Genomic DNA, 19,977 nt, shown 5'->3' with positions numbered 1-19,977 from the left:
GCGCTGACGGCACTGGCCCCCTGCCAGTCGGTGTGGTCATTCCGGTCTCGAATTTTTTGCCTCAATATATCGCGAAATGAAGACACGAATGTATATATAAAATGTATCACACGAATGAACACGGATATATAGAAATAAATGTTTGTGCCTACCTTTCGTGATGATTACCACCCATCAAGAGAATAAATTTGTTCATACCTTTGTTCAAAAATCTGTGTCCCTTCTGTCTCGTGCGATATAAAGCTTTGCTAGTCATGCACCTTCACAGAGTTGCATGGTTCATAATTTTTTTTAATTTTCCTTTTTTGTGCATGTGTTTTCTTTATCTTTCTTTCTTGGGTAACCTCTTCTCCAGTGCAGCATGACCAACTGGATATCTATCCTCCGGTTAACATTCCTGCCTTTCGCATCTCATCTCATCTCTGTCTCTCTCTCACTCTCTCTGTAACTCTATGCTAAGTTGATGCTGCTTTTTTTTGTTCCGATCTGCCCTTTGACCTCTCTTTCTTTGTGCTAAAATACCTCGATAGTATAATTTTACTACACAAAATTGTGCAGATACCAAAATCCGACGAATCTCAAAGTTATCTGAAGTCTCCAGAGAAGACCCGGTGTTAAAAAAGCCGTGCCTTAGATGACATTAGAGTGCTTCACAAAATGTGTCACGTCACTGCTCATTGCCAGTACACTGGTCGCCCATTGTGAAAGTTTGCATTGCTTTTAACTTAAACTCAATTTGTGCCGTTGTTATTGTAGCTACTCTAATCATATACAAAATGATACGTTTGGCTTCTTTACTTAGACGGCTCAGCCAGTGCTGTGCTTTTCCCATTATCATCAATGAAAATTGTAGTAAAAATTTCACATCTCGAGATGTCGGCAAGTTCTTCGCTGTTAGCGCTTTAGCGGTCTTGAGTCCAATGACCGAGGCCAGGCAAAGTAATCCACCAAATTTTCTGACTCAAAACCAGCCTTACCATATTATAGTTAACTTTTCGACAGGGCTGTAAATACCAAACGCAGCAGGCTGATCATTAAAATCCTGGCCGCCGCGTAAAAAACTGAGGCCACGAAATTATCTTTCAGGGGTAGCCTGCCCATTGTTTCGTAACTGAAAAATTATTAGGCGTATCGAAGGAGGTTTTAAAATAAAATTTCTTGAGTGTAGATGACGTCTTCAAAGTGAACCCGGGCCGCCGCCATCCTACCATAGACACGAGGCAACGTTAGCGAATAGCGAAGAAGATACGAAGCACTTTGTTCCCACCCCGTGCCATCTGAGAAAGTTAGTTTTGCCGTACCGCGGATACTGTTCCATGGCTTTATTTCTGCTACGAGTATAAGAAGGATGCCTCAACTCTCTTCTAAGATTTTACGGCATATCATCACTTAGTACGCAGCCAAAGGTAATACTTTGGCCAGAAACTGCGAGATTTTATTTTCCATTTAGCCTATCATTGATAAGTTACCAAAAGTAAGTGAGCTGCCAGCGGATTTCAACTGTCGCGTCCCTCTTTCAGATAACAAGTAATGGCAAACTCTGGCTTCACCTGTGCTGGTAAAAAACAACGGCGGCTGTCATTCCAGCAATCTTATTTAACCTCCTTGGGGGTATCGAACCCCTGAAACAAAACATTAGGAGGGTTGCTGTGTTCCTATCCTTTCTTTAATAATTGACGTTGCCAAACAACCCGAACTATACATACCTATATATATATATATATATATATATATATATATATATATATATATATATATACACCCCGTGTGCCCCAGCTGATGTGGGCCAAGCTGTTCACAAAACAAATAAATTTTGATTATGTAAGAAAAAATTATAAAACCAAAAGTTGCTCGTTCGTCAGAGGTTTGACGACGGAACACTACAGGTGTTAAATATTATGGAATTTTACGAGCCAAAAGCACGATTTCATTATGATGCACGCCGTAGTGGGGGATCCCGAATAATTTGGACCACATTCAGTTCTTTAGCGTGCATCCAAACTTAAATACACAGTGTTTTCACATTTCGCCCATCGAAGTGCAGCCGCCGTGGCCGGGATTCGTTGCCGCGACTTCTTGCTTACCAGCGCAACACCGTATGTCAAGGATAGGTAGCGCAACACCATATGTAAAGGTTGTGCTGTCGGCTTTTACTCCTTTTTAAACATTCAGCAATGACTTTTATGTATAATTACAGCACACGCGTCATGGTGTGCTGTAAACAGGCTAGCCCTAAGGTTAAATTTCGCATCACAAATTCTATCTAACGTTCAGCAATCACACATAGGTCATATGCGGCTTCCTTCAGGGGCAGACGTGGGCGTCAGGGTTGGTGCTTGCTCCTGCGTTTGATGCAAAAATATGGCTAGCAGCAAGCACCGTCTCTGCTCAATTATGAGCAATATACACACATCATTCCGTCAGAAGCTGACGCTGAGCACAGGGAGCGCGAGTGTTTCCCTGTACGGACACGACGATTTAGCTGCAGCCGAATTCTGAGCACTGCATGTGCGATGCGCCTAGTTATACGGGCTTGTTGATAGCCCAACTTATAATTTGTTGTAGCGCAAGCACAACGGTACCGACATAGAACGCACATGAGGCAACACACAGTGCTGAAAGAGTGGATGTGAACAGCGGCAGATGACTGCCATGTCTCCTTGAAGTAAACTTCAAGAACCCCCGTAGGGCACTGCAAAGCAAACTTAAGCTTCCAAGCGTTCTTCAATTACAAAGAGCGCGTACGATTCGCCACTATTATAGACCGGTCAATAAAAAAATTTCAACAGAGACAGTTATGACTGCTGACGTGTGGGAATGTAAACGCATTATAGTCACTTTAGTGAAATGTGTTTTTTTTTTCGCGTTCCTTGTCCGTGCAAGCTCACGCCTGCGTTTTAAGCGCGCCTCGGGAAGGCCAAACACAAACGCGCGAAGCGTGTCAGCGTGCTCGCTTGCCCACGAGGAGTTCATAACTCGAAGTACAGCTCAGCGTTATCCAATTGGATATTTACGCATTTTATTTTATGCAGCCGTTTTATACACTCATGACCTGCCGCTACCTTCTGTGCACGCACTAGGCCACACATTTAGTCACTTATACCCGTGGAGCTTCGTGACGTGGGGGAAGCTTGCTCGTCTCGCTCCCCGGAGATCCGCGTTCGATTCCGAATTTTCCGAAAATTACCGAATTTTCTTTTCAAAGGCATTAATTTACTTTGTTTGAGGGACTTCCTGAGAACTTCGACTTCAATTCGAATACCTTTTGACGTAGCTTTACCCTTTGCCATCGGCCATTAATGTTACCATCATTAGTTTACGCCACCGACTACAACGTTGGATTTTCGCGTGACGGGGCATATAATGCTTTCGCATTTACATCATAACCCTCAGACTTTTAAATGCGGATCTGTTTAAGCATTTAGTTCCACCTTGGAACGTTACCAGAAAACTGATCCAATCTGTGCGCTGCCTCACGTTGCCTAGCAACCACCTGCGAGAGCGCCGAGCGACGTAACCTCCTCGCACATCACGCGCGTAGGGCGGTGTCGTAACGTCACAGGCGAGTAAAAGCTCGAATCAGCCGGCGCGGCGACACGCCTCTCGCCTCCTCTACTCTGTTCGTACGTGCTGCTGCCATGGGAAGACTGAAGAAAGACCGAAGAAAGTCCGGGCACCCGAAGAAGAAGCGGCTTACCAGGAAGAACGCCGTACTGAAAGCGGGAAGCGATGCGTCGTCGCCGAGCTGATCCGGAACCCCGCGCCGATGCTGCGGCTGAGAAAAGGCGGCGAAGGAGGATCCCGAGTATCTGTCCAGTGAACGCGAGAGTCGGCGACTGAACGCTCGACAAGAAAGCGATCCCGACCTGCGACTGCTCGAAAACTTATTTTCTTCTCCTTACTTGCGTCACAAAATTCACCCGGAAATATACCCTAACTAAGCCTGCAAGTTTTGTCTTGCTAGCAGAGTGGACCTTAACCACATTATGTGGCAATGCAAGAACCACTCCCTTCCCCCTAATCTTGGTAGTGTTCTAAGTGATAGGGAGCTGTGGGAGGCTGCCTTGCGCAGCTACAACCCCGAACTTCAGGAAGCTATCCTGAGATGGGTTGAGGTGGTAGAGGTGGCCTACCCCGAGTAGGATAACCTCCCTCGCCTTCTTCTCGCAGCCACTTTCACTATAAGATGGGATAAATAAAGTTGTATCTATCTATCTATCTATCTATCTATCTATCTATCTATCTATCTATCTATCTATCTATCTATCTATCTATCTATCTATCTATCTATCTATCTATCTATCTATCTATCTATCTATCTATCTATCTATCTATCTATCTATCTATCTATCTATCTATCTATCTATCTATCTATCTATCTATCTATCTATCTATCTATCTATCTATCTATCTATCTATCTATATTCAGCCTCAAGCCGACTGGGATATGGGGGGAGTGCGAACGCCCGATTCCAGCACAAATTTCTGGGCATAGAGTTTGGGCACAGCTGTCGCGTCTGTGAACGGCCTTGATTCTACGTGAACTTGTTTAACATGAACTCTGTGCGTGACTTTAAACAGCAAAGTTTGGACTTACAAGTGCTTCTCGAAACCTTCCCCGACGCTACCGACCACGACGAGATGAAGGTGTGTAAGACTTGCCATCACTCGATTCTCAAAGGCAACTTACCACAATTTAGCACTACTAATGGCTTTTTATACCCGGATAATTAAGCCATAATCCACGCCTCCCCTTAAATAGCATGGAAGATCTTGACGAGGATCTCCCATTTGCTCCTCCCCGATCGCACGGCGAGGAAGATCGCCCATATAACAATCATGGCTGCTACTGAAGGAGGTTCTACATAAAGCATTATAAATACTTCAGCTTCCCCTCACTTAGCTTCACTAGGTATGGGAAAGCACCCGGTGGGAAGCGCCCGGCGCCCCCATACCGTGACAGCTGTGATGTGGGGGAGACCAACTGGAACGGAAATGAGACTTAGCCCAGCCACGCATAACTTAGCCAAGCCTAAATACAACATGCAAAACCTAGCATAACCTCGCAATACCTAGAAACGACTTAGCCAAGCTTACCAACATCTTAGAAAAACCTTGCACAACATCGCAATACTTAAAAGAAAACTTACACAAGCTACACAAAAGCTAGGTGATCACAAGCTCCGCTGTTGAAAATTAAATTACGGGGTTTTACGTACCAAACCACTTTCTGATTCATGCCGTAGTGGAGGACTCCGTAAATTTCGACCACCCGGGGTTCTTCAACGTGCACCTAAGTACACGGGTGCTTTCGCCCCCACCGGAATGCGACGGCTCTATGGCGGGTAAGCTCCGCTGTTGACTTCAGCCTCGCACCACTAATGCAAGCTGCGTACGTTTTTTTTTCATAACATTTAAAAAATTATGTCGCGTATGCCACAAAACCTGGCAGCTCAAGCAGCCCTGGACTAGCACCAGCCTAAAAGTTCAAATCGCGGTCATGTGAAATGAGCCTTCTAAAAATCGCACTCCTACGCGTGTGATTGCGCCAACATTTTTTTCGCTCCCATCGACGCATGTGAAACAGCCGTTATAAAATGAACGCTTGGCAATCTTTCCGTGTATCAGTAAGAAAGCTTCGGCTTTAGACTGGAACGCGATAGCATTGATTGTTTCTGAGTGTTTCTCACGCTTACCAGCAACTGCAGCTTATGTAACCGTAATGTTCACCGGGAAACGCTGGCGGCGAACGCTATACACGAAGGCGAGCTTTGTGGTTCTTTTTTTGATGGTGTGCAAGGAGGGTGCCGTGCCGCTGCTACTAAGGCAGACCTCAAACGGCAATTGGAATATTGCGTTAAAAGGGGTTTGTGTTTGAGTTTCCGCGTAACTCCTTTGTTGTAAATCGTTATGTTTCTCGTGTATTCAAATTACAATCTGACGCAATCGTTCTTTGCAATTGTATTACGTATGTTAACTTGAGAAATTCAATTAAGGAACTTCCTTGCGCCGCATGGAGGGCCTGCGTGGTTGGGTATGTGTGGTTCGAACTTCTTTTTGTCGAAGCGATGGCGGACGCTGACGCCGGATTTTCTGCGACACGGAGCCCTTAACGCTGTGGCGTTAAAAAAAACTCACACGGTGGTTACGAAGGTGTATGCGAATATTTCAGCTGTAGCTGCGGCGCGTGCTAGGCCCTTCTGCTCTCGATATCAACCTAGTTCACTCACTTGTAGGTCGAGGAGGTCTTGCTTCTTTAATGACATTTCAGTGTGAAAGATGTTTTCTAGCGTTCTCGTTTAACTAAATTACTGCGCTCCTCTCCGTAGCTCGAGCGCTCGACCACTTTTCGAGTATAAATTGTCGCAGCCGACCGCGATATTACGACGATAATGTGACGACAGTGGGAGGACGATGATAATATGCTGACGAAAGTACGACGACGACAGTGTGTTGGCTATAGCATGAAAACAACAAGGTGACGACGGCTTTGTATCGATGATGGCGTAACGGCGTCAGCATGACGAGAATTGTATGACGACGATGCAACAACCACGCCGGCTGCACGACGGCAGCATCCTAACGACGGTAAGCCGAGTGCATGACAACGACCCAACGGCGTCAATGGCATTATAATGGCGTCATTATTACGATGATATCTGAAGGCGGACTGAGGCAAACGGCACGACGGAAATGGAATGACGATTTTGAAAAGATGACGACGGTTAAACGACGACAGCCTGACGATGGTGGCATGAGAACGATGGGATGACCAAGGATCTATGGGGACCATAGTGTGACGAAGATAGTGCGACAATGATAGCGTGACGACGAAGGCGTAACGAGCATCGGATGACAAAGATGGAATGACGACGATTGAACGGCCACAACAACATCACGACTATTGTATGCCAAAGAATACATGACAACTGTGTGACGACGGTGTAATGACGATTCTGAAGTAATGATTATGGTTTAACGACGACGTCATGACGACGGCATATAGGGACAATAGGATGGCGACCATTGTGTGACGACGATTATGTTAGGGCGACAGCGTGAGGAAAATTACAAAATGATGAAAAGGTCATTATGGTGTTGCAGCGACGGCATCACCATGGCGTATGACAACGAATGCATGCCAATGAGTATACGACGACTATGACAATGACGTAATGAGGACGATGGCATGACAACGGCGTCTTAATCGCGATTTAACAAATAGAGTATGAATGCGATGTAATAGCGAAGGAGGGAATCGGTCGATAAAGCGACTAAGGTGGCACGACGACCACGGTATAATGACAACAGGATGACGATGAGCGCATGATAGCAACAATGGACACAATTAGGTGATTATGGTCGCCCACGATGCTTTGCACGTGTTCCATTATCGAATGGTGTTCCAGGAAACTGAACTTTAACTGTAATCAAGGTTTTATCTCTCATTGATGGCAATGTACGCGTGATTGTGGGCGTATCTACCAAAACATGCACGAAAGAGAGAGAGAGAGTGAGCGTGTGACCATAGAGAGGAAGAGTAGCCCTTCCCACAGTGCGAGAGGACAGTACGGTCACGGTGACTCAAAGCTCGCTTACCTAAAGCACCACCTTCTGGCGCGCTGCCAAGGTCTGTGCCAGCAAACAGCACCAATGGCGTGAAACAAACGGACCAAACTGTGCGAAATTGAGCAATGAGCTAAGTTCCGTACAATTAACAACCTAACGCTTAAGAAATCGTCGTTAAATTTCGCCTGGAGACGATGCATTGAAGATGATGGCCAGCGGCGCTGAAGGTGGCGCCTCTTGGTGGTAGATGTAATGACGCCGCAGGGAAACCATCGGATTACATAAATTTAACTTGGTGCTCGCACAGTAGGGTATGCAAACGGCCGTTCAACAGAAACAGCATTGCCGTTTAGCAATGAGCATGCGCACAGCGGCCTTGCCTGCAATTGAAGCCAGTATGTAACATTCGCTCCGGCAGAGACGATTCAGCGGAGCGTTACTCTGCGTCTATTTCGCGTCGTCACTTTCGTAGCCAAGGGTGCATCACGTTTATGGAGGCCTTCTAGTCCTCCACGCGCAAGCCGCGCATGGGTTGGCGATAGCAACACGGAGCACGAAAACGGTGATGCCAACGCCGACGGCGCAATTGCACCTCGAGCGCCCGTATCGTGAAATACATTACATTAAAAACACGAACGTTCTGCATAAACGCGGAGTGACGGGCGAGTCTACATCGGAGACGGCGGAAGGCGTTAAAGAGTGCCCTTGTAAACCTGTTAAATCGCATTTCAGTTTGTTAAAAGCAGACTATAGACATGATAGATCGCTGTGAGTGCGAACAAGCGCTGCTTAACCGGCGCTGCTGTCGCTGGTAAAAAACTGGGCGCAAGTGTTGTTGCGTAAATGTATTTAGTTACTTCTTTTTTGTTTGTCCTATTTGGCTGCTCGACAATAGGTATATTCTGCTTACGTCGACAAGTGCTCGCCTTCTACAGCAGCGCTGTGCTTGCCATTCTTGTTCAATGCTATTTCAAAAGATGCATCATCTGCCCCATAGCTAGCCATTCTTAAGTTTTCAGCAGAGAGCATGAAACGTTGCCCACTGTCTTTGAGCAACGTGCGCTGCCTACATCGGCAAACGCACGCCACATTTCGTTTCATTTTATTCTATTGTTTCCGGCACATTACACGTCCGAGGAGGGTACTGCTAAAGCCATAAATGACTGCCTGACAATATGCCCTACAGCCCTGGCACTGTTAAGTGGAAGCGTGAATATTCTATATGAAATGGTACAGTAGATAGCGAATGCACTGTAAGCATTTAGTCCTTCTCAGCCACAGTTAAAACTAGCAGTACGGGAGCCACCCTTACATTGACCAATACACCAACGTATGTGTTCTTTGGTTGTAGAAACGGACCCCTGAGCAGATGTCTAAAAGTAAGTGAAAAGACATGTCCTTACCCTGTCTGTACATTATGTGAAATGCCTTGGTGACGTTGCCATGTAAAAGAAGGGAATTTTGAAACTTCTCAAAAGCGCTAAGGAGTACAAAAGACGCACCTTGTGCATTGTCTGTAGCGCTTTCAACATTACTCACAAGGACCAACTCGCCCCATTTCCACAATATTAAACGCAGTGAAACATGGGGAACATTTGAAGTTGAACCGATCCCAACAGAAGCTCATAGTTACCTGTCAATGTTAACTCTGGTTTGTTAGCTTTCGTTTCTCGCTTTCTCGCAATATGTGTTTCTGGCGGTTGTGGTCACAAAAATAGGTGATAAGGTACGTAGCTGCATGCTTTCACGTCTTCGATCTCAAACGTGGTCGCCTAAGCGCATCAGAAAGTGTGTCACTAATAAAATTTGACTTCTCGGAAACGAGCTTACACAATATCGCCATGTTAGATTACTAGTCGTTAGACCCTCCCCTTAGTACAATTTATCGGAATGTGCTTGGCGTTTCGGCATCCGTTTTTGAGGAATTCGACTTCTTCACGCAGCAGACCCAGTTGGTATAGTGTCATGTCTCGTGTTCTCAATCAAGTGCTGATGAATCTCGCTACACCTCTCCATTGATGGTAAATTTTCCCGAGGCATTTTTCAACGCAATCTGACGGTCTGACTAGTAGGCTTCCATGTCGTGAGATATGTTTTTCGAAAGATATGCTTTCTTATCGATATCTTCACCCGCTTGTTGTGCCTTTGCCATGCGTCTCTCTGTATCGCTCAAGTTTCCTCCCCATTTTTCGCATCAGTAACAAGATGCCTAAGTTGCCCAAGTGACAGCGTAAGTTACGGTCTGAAATTAATTCCAGGTATTTAACCGCAAGTGTTCATTAAAACTACACAAAGGTTCATTTGCACGTTTCCATACACATTGATCAGTCCGATTCTCGCTTTTAGCGTTCCGCTCACACTACCTGCACTCACTATCCTACCATATCTATAACCTTGCGTGATGCTAGAGCAAAAAAATATATACAATTGTTACTGTGCAGGAGCTTTGCAGTCATTCCAAAGAATTCTTGTAGTAGAGTTGTCACTCAAATACAGTGAATGACTGACTGCTTGGTGAAGTTATGATGCTTGTTTGAAGTATAAAAATCTTGCCCCTTCTTGTGATAAAAACATCCCTCACACATACGTTGCTTATTCTAATATTTCGCCACCACACCGGCTATGAACCGATCCTTAAATATCACAGACAGCCATATTAATATTTTACAATTCTGCAAAAGCATGCTGTACAGAATTTTATTGAAGTTTTACCGCAGTTTATTAAAGCGTGGTAGTAATAAGATTAAACGTTTCTAAAATTGATAAAATTTTGTTAGTGTCAAAAATCAAATTTTAGGGGGCCTGTTTTCTTACTTGATGTTTTTCGGAACGATTATTATCGCTGGTCAAGTCCCTGTAAACACTTTCAGTTTTATTTTCTTTCTTTTTTGGCTCGTATTTTGATGACTAAAGGTAAAATGCTAAAACCGATAAGAGGATAAATCTATTTTATCACACTCTAAAAAGCCCGTACCGTCCATTCATTTCCCTACCGCAACACTCTACATGCAAATAAATTTTTTTTTTGAAAGCGCAGCTCTTAACGCGGGCGTTCCTGGATTGGGCGTCGGCGTATCCGCGCGTGTGCGCGAGTGCCACTACTCACGCCTTCGTCTTAGTCTTTTTCCGCAGCTGGCTCCGATGCCGCTCATCATGCTAGCGTTGCTATACTAGCTGCCCGTCCCCCTGTGAAGCCGCTGACCGCACTGACCCACTGCCAGTAGGTGCGGTGATTCTGGTCTGAAATTCTTTGCTTCAATATATCAGGAAATGAAAGCACGTGCAAAGCTCCGCTCAAATTTCGCGTCAGAGAGTATCGTAATCGTCGGACTTTTCTTGCCGTACCCGCCTTCATTTTTTATACAGTGCCTGTAAAGTCTTGACACCTTGAAAAAATAAAAACTGATTTCCTGCTGTAGGTTTATGAGATTAGCTCGCATAACTTATGCTTACAAACGCGCTAATTACTTTACAACTTGTGGTTGAGTTCATGCTAAAAAAAATTAATACAATCTTTGTCGTAAAAGTTCCAGGATAAACGTAGTAAAAATAAAATAGAAAATTGCACTTACCAACTAATGATCCCAGCTCCTATGAAAGTAGTTCCCATGCGCTCTGTATACACAATTGCCACGATTCTCAAGGACTTGGAAGAAAGCAGGCAATTCTGTAACTGCGAAGCTTGCAAGCTCAATTGTCACAACCCATTGGAAGTCTGCGATAACTTGATGAAGCTTTACTTTCAGTCGCCTTTTCACTCGCGGAAGCAAGACAAAATCACACGGTGAGAAGTCGAGCGAATATGGTTGATCTGGGATGTCAATAACAGAATGTTTGGTCAAATGCTCGTTAACAGATAAAGCTCTATAGGGTCTTGCATTGCCATGCAATAAGAAGCAGCCCTGAGAATGCCACAAATGGTGGTGGTGACGCCGAATTGCTTCTCACAAACATTTCAAGGCTTTGATGTAAAGAGTTTAGTTCACTGTTTCATCTGGGGGAACATACTTATAGTGAAGCAATCCTTTACTATCAAAGAATGCGATCAACATTGTCTTGGTTCTCGAAGGTTATGGTTCGACTTTTTCCGAGACTGGCGATCGATGACTCCGCCATTCAGCACTTTGATGCTTCATGTAAGGATCATACTGGTCGCACTAACTTTCATACCCTGCAAGAATCTTTGACACAAATCTGGGATCACGTCTGGCTCTATCAAATAGTTCAGCGCAAATTCGTCGTCTGTCCTCTTTCTTTTCGTCTGTTAGTGAGTGAGGGATGATTTTTGAATTAAGTTTCCGTTCCCCTAAATATTCGTGAAAAATCTTATGACACACGCCACGATTCAAATTCATTTCTTCTGATACCATGAACACAGTTACACGACGGTCTTCTTGTAATACCTGCCTTAGATGCTTCTCGTTTGCATCAGCATGGGCTGCAGACGGGCAACCAGCTCTGGGATTGTCTTGCACTAAATCTCTGCCTTCATGAAACCTCCTGTGCCACTCACCAACACGACTTCTTGGAAGTGCCTCCCCCGCATATGCTTGCCTAATCATGCTCTACGTTTCAATAGCGCTTTTCCCGAGCTTCTTTTTTTTAATTATGGGGTTTTACGTGCCAAAACCACTTTCTGATTTTGAGGCACGCCGTAGTGGAGGACTCCGGAAATTTCGACCACCTGGGGTTCTTTAACGTGCGCCTAAATCTAAGTACACGGGTGTTTTCGCATTTCGCCTCCATCGAAATGCGGCCGCCGTGGCCGGGATTCGATCCCGCGACTTTGTGCTCAGCAGCTTAACACCATAGCCACTGAGCAACCACGGCGCCTTTCCCGAGCTTAACGCAGAAGATAAAGAGACCCTGAAACGATTTCGACGATATTTTGCAAACGTACTGGGTCGTTAGAGTAGGTCCTTCCTATCATTAATTGACCCACCTAAGTGGTCCGCGTAAAGCGCGTAATTTATTATAAGGTTTTAAAAATGTACTTCACTACCGATCGCAGCACACTGCTTGGTTGAATTTTCTATTGCCCCTACCCATTTGACGTAAATTGTCCTAATGACGTCAGTAGGGCGAGTTATCCGATTGGCTATTCAGGGCGTGTCATCGATAATTTTTCCAACTTTATGGTAGAAAAATATTGTTCGTAATAGTTGAAATGTTAGTTAATTTGTTGCTATGAAAAGAAAGCAACAGAAAGAGAATGCACAAGAACATTTTCTCAGTACACTTAAAGGGACACTAAAGTGAAAAATGATTTTTTCTGCATCAGTAAATTACAGTTCTACAACACCAAAAACACCACACTTACAACGATAAGACGTTCTGTAAGCCAGAAAAAGCGTAAGAACGAAATACGGGTGGCGACGCCTACTTAGGCTCCCGCACCTGGGGGCTGTGACGTCTTGGATTTTGATGGCATCTTCTAGGGCCTACTAATTATATATAGCGGTACAGATTGACTATATTGTGTTCTAAAGGAACCAAATATTAAGCATGGCAAGTTTCGGGAACTTTTATTCAGCCAACGCGGCCCAAATTCGAAAACACAATTTGGAATTCCTGACATCACGCTGACGTACCGGCGCTGGGGCTTCGGCGCGAAATTCAAATACTGATACTTAGACCTTCATTTACTCATCTAATAATCAAACTATTTTTTTTAAATGACTGCCTGCAGGGTTTTCAAACAATGCTTCATTAGTCTAAACTGATTTATTGTTTCGCTTTAGTGTCCCATTAAGCACTTCCGGCACACAGCAGGTGTCGTCTGCTTGTGTTACAACGTGCTCCGTCTTGACGAAAGGTCCGTGGCCAGTGTCATCTGTCTTTTCGTCAGCACCATGAATCACCTTTGTTGCGTCGTGGGCTGCAAACACAGCGACGGCCAATATGTCAATCTACCACATCGTGTCCCTTTGCAAGGCAGCAGACAAGCGGAGTGGCTGCAGCGCATCGGGCTATCCGATCGGCGCCAAGATTTGCGCGTTTGCGGCCGTCGCTTTACGCCGGAGGATTACTACCACAATAGCGTTTCGGGAGTCCGGTATGAGGGTAAACGCAAGCGCAAGAAGACAGGGCCTGGCGGTTTCACCGTTTCGTTTCATGGGATGAGCAGAAGCGCAAATGTGAATAGTATGCACGGTGCAGCCACCTGGTGGCATAGAGCTCAAACAAGCATAGTAGCGGTAATGGCGTGTATTCTTTTTTTCTGCTGGTGTAAAGTTTTCGCAGGAGCGTAATCGTTAACATCCTGTTTTTGCAAATGTTTAAAATGCTTTACGCTTCGTTAGAGCAATATTAGCTCTTTGTTTGGCTGGTTAAGCTCTGCGCCAACAGGTGGCTGGATAGTGCAGACCAATCACGCCGCTCACGTACGTCTACGCTAATGTTGCTTCATCAGCTTGAGTTTATGCCTCCACCCATCCGTCGAAACGCCCAGCTCGCCTGTGGTTACCAGAATACCAGACACGTTCGGCGCTGCAACAGAATGTTCGCAATGCAAGCTACTTCGATAGCTCTCGCTTGGGGTCGACTGCCAAGCAGCTGCAGGAGAGGTTGGAGAGGCTTCGCCCGCTCGCTCCTAGACAACCGGAAGTAGAGGACACGACTTGCCATAATGACGCAGAGCCAGTGAAGTCGGAGCTTAGTCCCGATGACTAGGCGAACTTGTTGAAGAGAGATGGCTTTCGAGGAGGGTAACTTGTAATCGTCCGTAGCTCTCTTAATATGAGACGCTTCACACAAATTGTGGTGCGAATGATTAACTTTAGCTTTGCCCTACGCGTCTACAAAATTTGTCCGAACCGTTTCAGGCGCCCTTTAATGTTCACTCTTTGCTCACAATCAGCATCCACTGTGTCACCTTAACTAATACGACAACAACCCGAACAATGTGTTGCTAAGCACAGCTTTGCCACCTAGTGAGTTGGCCAAGCTCATGTCAAGTAAGAACACATACTAGGTAACATAAAAACAACATTTGTTGCTGTTTGGTATTGCAAACTCAGAAATAAAAGTAATTGTCCTTGAACTTTTTGACAAAGGTTTTAATTTGCTCAACCGAAAACTACCGCTTTAAAACATTGTCGTTAAAAAGACATAACAGAATACACCACATAAACTGATGGAGCTATTTGTCGGCAGACAATGGCCTAGGTTTAAAGACTCCGATTTTTTCCTCTAAGCGTCATCTCAAATAAGTCTTTCAAAAACACGCAACCATTTATCTACAAAGCTACAACTTTTATTGCGATTGCATTTCAAATTAATGAGCCAACCATCTTTTACCGTTAGACAATCACGGCGGGAAGGGCCTGTACATTAGTTGCTTCTTGAACCTGTTGTTAAAGAATACTGTTTATTGTACTTGGCAAAATTATTCTGTACATGCGCTTTTTTATATTATTTTCAGCCATTCTATGGGAGTGCTTTTTTATGTTCTTCTTATTACTTGTGGATGCCGCCACGAGAAATGCAGGTGAGTAGGTAAATCTCGAGAACGGCTGACAAAGTTATGCAGATATATAATAATTACTATTGCCGCCGACTTTATCGTTCTGACAGCTGTCTTAAAGAAAGCAGCGATATTATATGTCATATGTGACTTTTTGTGGTCGCTGCGACAATAATTTTATTAATGTTATGTACTAAAACTGTGCGTGCTTCCAGCGTAACTTATTCAGAAAAGGGAAGCAGACGGCCATAAAATGTTTGTCCAGCTGCTACAAACAGTATAAAGTGGATCCGTATGCTATTTAGTAATTACATTTTCTATATGTTTATTGTACTGTTCCGTAGGAATGTAATGAAACTCATCTAAAATATAAATGCACCGGCTGATTTCCTCTAATGGCAACAATCTCTTTTACGTAGGAATAAACCGATGCCCGAGGGCACTTTTGCCACAACACGTCCATTCAGCACCACATTCAAACACTAGGTATACAACTAGTCAGCGGTTTTAGGTCACCAATTGATAAACATCTGCTAAAAATATATTTCAATATTATATTAAGACCCTTGAGGCAACAACCCTATTTCGCCTGACAGCCGCAAGACGTTAATCTTCGTTATCTTGAAAGTGCCCTTTGTTGCTGAAAAATTCGCCGACAATAATTTACATTGTTTAGTTTCGATTCCGCAAAAGAGTGCATACACCACGCCGGAAGCATTGTCCATGCTATTCTACGACGCGCGGTCACCGGAAAATGAGCTTCGCAGACAAGAGGCCAGTGTGGCGGTGAAGACAAGAGGCGTTGAATACGGAACGGCTTTGATATTTCATAATAGTCTTTTGTGGACAGCAGTTCAAGTTTTTAAGGAAGCCTTGAATAGAATACAAATAGTAAGTACTGATTATCGAATCGTCAAACTCCAGTGTATATATTTGCAGTAGGAATATTCATTTCGGTAGAATTAAGTACTACACCAGTACTGGCTAGTACAAAAACACAGCTAATTACCAGGCACAAAAGAACATTTCAAAACAAAACCTCACCAAATGTCACTAAAATTAGGGCACAAATATCCTCACAACATCTGTATAGACAAGCTGCAAACAAATTTTTCATGAATTAGTGGCTACTATATGGCAAGCTTTCCATAAACGCCTAGTAAGTGATTACATAAAGAAGTTCGGAAGGAGGGTAGGGGGGTACGGGGGTGGGAAGCAAGATGCTGAAGGACTTTCATGCCGTAAATACAAGTAAAAGGGTATATTGCGCGGTAAACATCACTGATTGTAAGACAAAAGATGAAACTAGTTCTGGACTAGAAAGAGAGAGAGAGAGAAAACAAGGGTAGGAAAGGCAGGGAGGTCAACCAGAACAGCATCCGGTTTGCTACCCTACACAGAAGGTGGGGGAAAGGGGAATAGAAAGAGGAAGAAAAGGGAGAGAGTAAGCACTGAGTACGTGTGGGAGGGACACCATACACAAGGACACTATAAACGGTCTGTTAAGCCCGCGCACTTCAAGTACCGCACTAGTGCACGAATCGCTTTTCGAGCCAGTGACGTCCGAGTATCTTTGACTCGGTGAACGGTCTCGAGTCCAGTCTGCGTAAAGTTGCCCGCAGAGAGAGGCGTTGGACATCGTAGCGAGGGCAGGTACACAATAGGTGCTCGATGGTCTCCTCGCACCCACAGGAGTCCCACATCGGGCTCTCGGCCATTCCCATACGGTAGGAGTATGCGTTCGTGAACGCCACTCCCAGCCACAAGCGACACAAGGTTGCTTCGCCGCGGGAAAGGCTAGATGGCAGTTGTAGCCGTAGCGTGGGGTCCAGTTTACGTAATCTGCCATTGAAGCCACTTGAAATCCAGAGATCTTGGATTTCAAGATCTCTGGATTGCGCATTAAAGAACCCCAGGTGGTTGAAATTAGGCCGGAGTCCCCGAATAGTCACATAGCCTCATAGTGAAATGCTACTTATGGCATGTGAAACCCAGAATATAATTTTATTACTTAGTTTTAATACTGGACTAGAGTGCCAAAAACACTCTATGACATGACAACGAGAGAAAATCACAGGTGGTCATGTTGGCTTTCTCCGCCAAACCGAATAGAACGATTGCATAACGATTTTGTTTATGCAATGCTTAGCAAACTGTTGTAACTCTCCCTCCTAATAATCCGTGGTACTTTGTTTTGGAGACGGAGAACAGTAACAAGACTAAGAGTCGCTTGTGGCGCAATATATCGTGTTTCGATATCCGCCCGCCGTGGTTGTTTAGTGGCTATGGTGTTGAGCTGTTAAGCACAAAATCGAGGGATGAATTCCCTATCACGACGGCCTCATTTCGATGGGTCGGAATGAAGAAATCCCCGTACCGCACTTTGGTTGCACATTAAAGAACCCCAGGGGGTTGAAATTAGGCCGGAGTCTCCGAATAGTCACATAGCCTCATAGTCAAATGATACTTATGGCATGTGAAACCCAGAATAAAATTTTAATACTTAGTTTTGATATTCAAAAGTACCAAATAGTTTATTTTCGATTACGAATGCAAATAGTTGGTACGAAATATTGGATTTGTATTCGAAACTTCGAATATTCGCCCACCGTTACTGGTTAGCTGAAACAAGTTAGGCGCGCATTTCCTTCCGCCCTGTTTCGGAGGTGATGCCACATAAAAATCATCCTCATCGCCTCCTTACTCAAAGAAACTAAACTAGACGTGAATCGTTGTGTGGGCAGTACGTGATACACCTCCTGCGCCCAGGCGAATTCTTGTAGATGAAGATAGTAACAATGTACATGCCTTTCAATGCCTTCCGCGGCAATTTATTTTTATAGGAACCGACCGTACTTTCGTAATTCTTTTGCATACAATGTATCTAACGAGTTCTTGAAAATGTGTGGTCCGTGGAATGTGGGTATGTGGCGACTTTGGTCTCGAAAATTAAACTATTTCACTTCTTCCGGCGCATGTCATACAATGAAAAAAGCGTTAAAATGAACCTTAGAATGAAAAGGACACATCAGGTTCGCGTAGATCTATAGACCGAGCAGTAATAATGTGTAATTTGCCTACAAAAGACGTACTAAAGCCGATATGCACTCGTTCAAACGGCGCGCATCAAAAACCAGAACCGGAAGTGTGCTTTACTCAACAACAACAAAAAAATGTCGGTCGATCCCGCAGATTGTGCACTCAAAGCATGATGGTCGATCCCAAAGTTAGTCCAGGCTGAAAAGAAAGAGTGAAACAGAGTAAAGGGCGAAAGTAGTTAACCAGAAAGGAAAATTCGGTTGCTACTCTAAGCCGGGTTCTAGTGGAGGGGAAGTAAAGGGGTAAGAAAGAGAGAAAAAGGGACCACAGACACACAATTACTGCCCTCCTGGCATCACTGCCCCCCTCCTGCATGGGGCCCTCTTGGAAAAATACCATTGCAACATAGTATGTAAAAGCAAGTTAATTAAGCATAATGCACTATCGTTAAGTGACGGGTGCTCTACTAAACTTCCTATAAGGGGGTCTCCCAACTATCATGCACAAGATGTCAATATATGCAAATGCCACGTAGCTGAACAGAACCAAGGCAATGTTGTTTGCCGTCGCTTGGAGATACATTATAATTTGCATTCCGCCTCACAACATATTTAGTGCGAATTAATTATTTAACTTCTGAAATGTTATAATTACTTCAAAAGTGTCAATGATAACATTGTAGAGCAACATGATAAACTCCCGATACAGATTTCCATGGCTCAATACATGCTACGTACAAGTGTTTTTTTTTTTTTTTCGAGTGTGATATAAGCCCGCGAATACACGCAAACTGCCTCGAGTGTCCAGTCGCGTAGCGATTTTTTGTGTATTCACGAGGCTTCTTTCACGCTCGGAAAAAAACCCTTTATATAGCACGTATTGATCAACGGAAAACTGTATCGGCAGTTTTTCATGTTGCTCTACAATTTTCTCTTTGACACTTTTCATCTAATTATAACATTTGATAAGTTAATTAATCAAGACTATGTAATTATGCAAGACATGATCTGAATATCTCCAAACGACGGCAAAAATTACTTTGGTTCTTACTTTGGTACGCAGTGGGCTACATTACTTCAGTACTAATCGCACTAACGACGACAGCCATACTAGCTGAGATACTTTCTGTCGGATGTTCTTTTTTTTCCTAGCGCGTTCGAACCTGAATATCAATCAAATCAATCAAAGTTTATTTCACCAGGAAATTCTGTTTGGTGTTCAGGGCTAAAAGCTGCTTTAGGCAGCTTGACTGAGTCCCTGAAGACCCTTACATCGGTTACATCGGCAGCATACGACGTTCACAGCACATATATGCATATCGGATCATAATTATAACATATGTGAGTAATACGGTAACAAAGTTTACGTAAGGATAACGCGAAGTTAACATACATAGTTAGAGTAGGATTCGCATCAAATATTTAATACAGCATAAACATAATCGTATCAAGGCTTTCAAGTGCATAAAATAAATAAAAACAAATAAATATAAAATTCTGCTATTTTAACAGGTTTCACAGACAATAAAGAGTAAAAATAGCACTGATAAAAGACATCGCGCAACGATGACAAGATCAAAACAGAATGTAATAAGTACAGGATAGGCAAAAGCCACGCAAAGAAGACACATGCACGCCATTCAAACGATAATTATGCGACAGCTATTTACAACATTGATGTGAAGAACTGACATAAGTGCCGTTGTCTAGCAGTAGTTAGTTCAGGAAATTCATTCGGAATGGATGCTAAATTGAAGAGGAGTACCTGTGAGTTTTAGGTGGTCCGGTAACGATGAACAGACCATGTTAAAGTATGTCGCGTACGCCTATTAGGGTAATTAGGTGTTCGGGTAATTAGGTAATTAGGGTACAGCACTTATACAAATTTGTATAAGTGCTGTACCC

At 44.0% G+C, this 19,977-nt stretch overlaps 1 protein-coding gene across 3 annotated transcripts in view; it reads left to right on the top strand.

Moving 5' to 3' along the window:
* Positions 1–8,661: 8,661 nt before the first annotated feature.
* The window catches only part of LOC142579682 (uncharacterized), a 40,964-nt gene continuing 29,648 nt past the window's right edge, over positions 8,662–19,977 (top strand). Inside the window, exons 1-2 of one of the 3 annotated variants that reach the window (XM_075690137.1) lie at positions 8,662–8,948; positions 14,993–15,058. In XM_075690137.1, coding sequence (XP_075546252.1) covers positions 15,038–15,058 — 21 coding nt within the window. In that variant the 5' untranslated portion in view covers positions 8,662–8,948; positions 14,993–15,037. Of the gene's footprint in view, positions 8,949–9,152; positions 9,296–14,992; positions 15,059–19,977 lie in introns of those variants that run through there. The other 2 variants (XM_075690135.1, XM_075690138.1) reach the window with 2 other exon arrangements.

This window comes from Dermacentor variabilis, chromosome 4 (assembly GCF_050947875.1).
Source record: "Dermacentor variabilis isolate Ectoservices chromosome 4, ASM5094787v1, whole genome shotgun sequence".
Classification (NCBI taxonomy): Eukaryota; Metazoa; Arthropoda; class Arachnida; order Ixodida; family Ixodidae; genus Dermacentor; species Dermacentor variabilis.
This window is presented reverse-complemented; position numbering and strand designations above follow the sequence as displayed.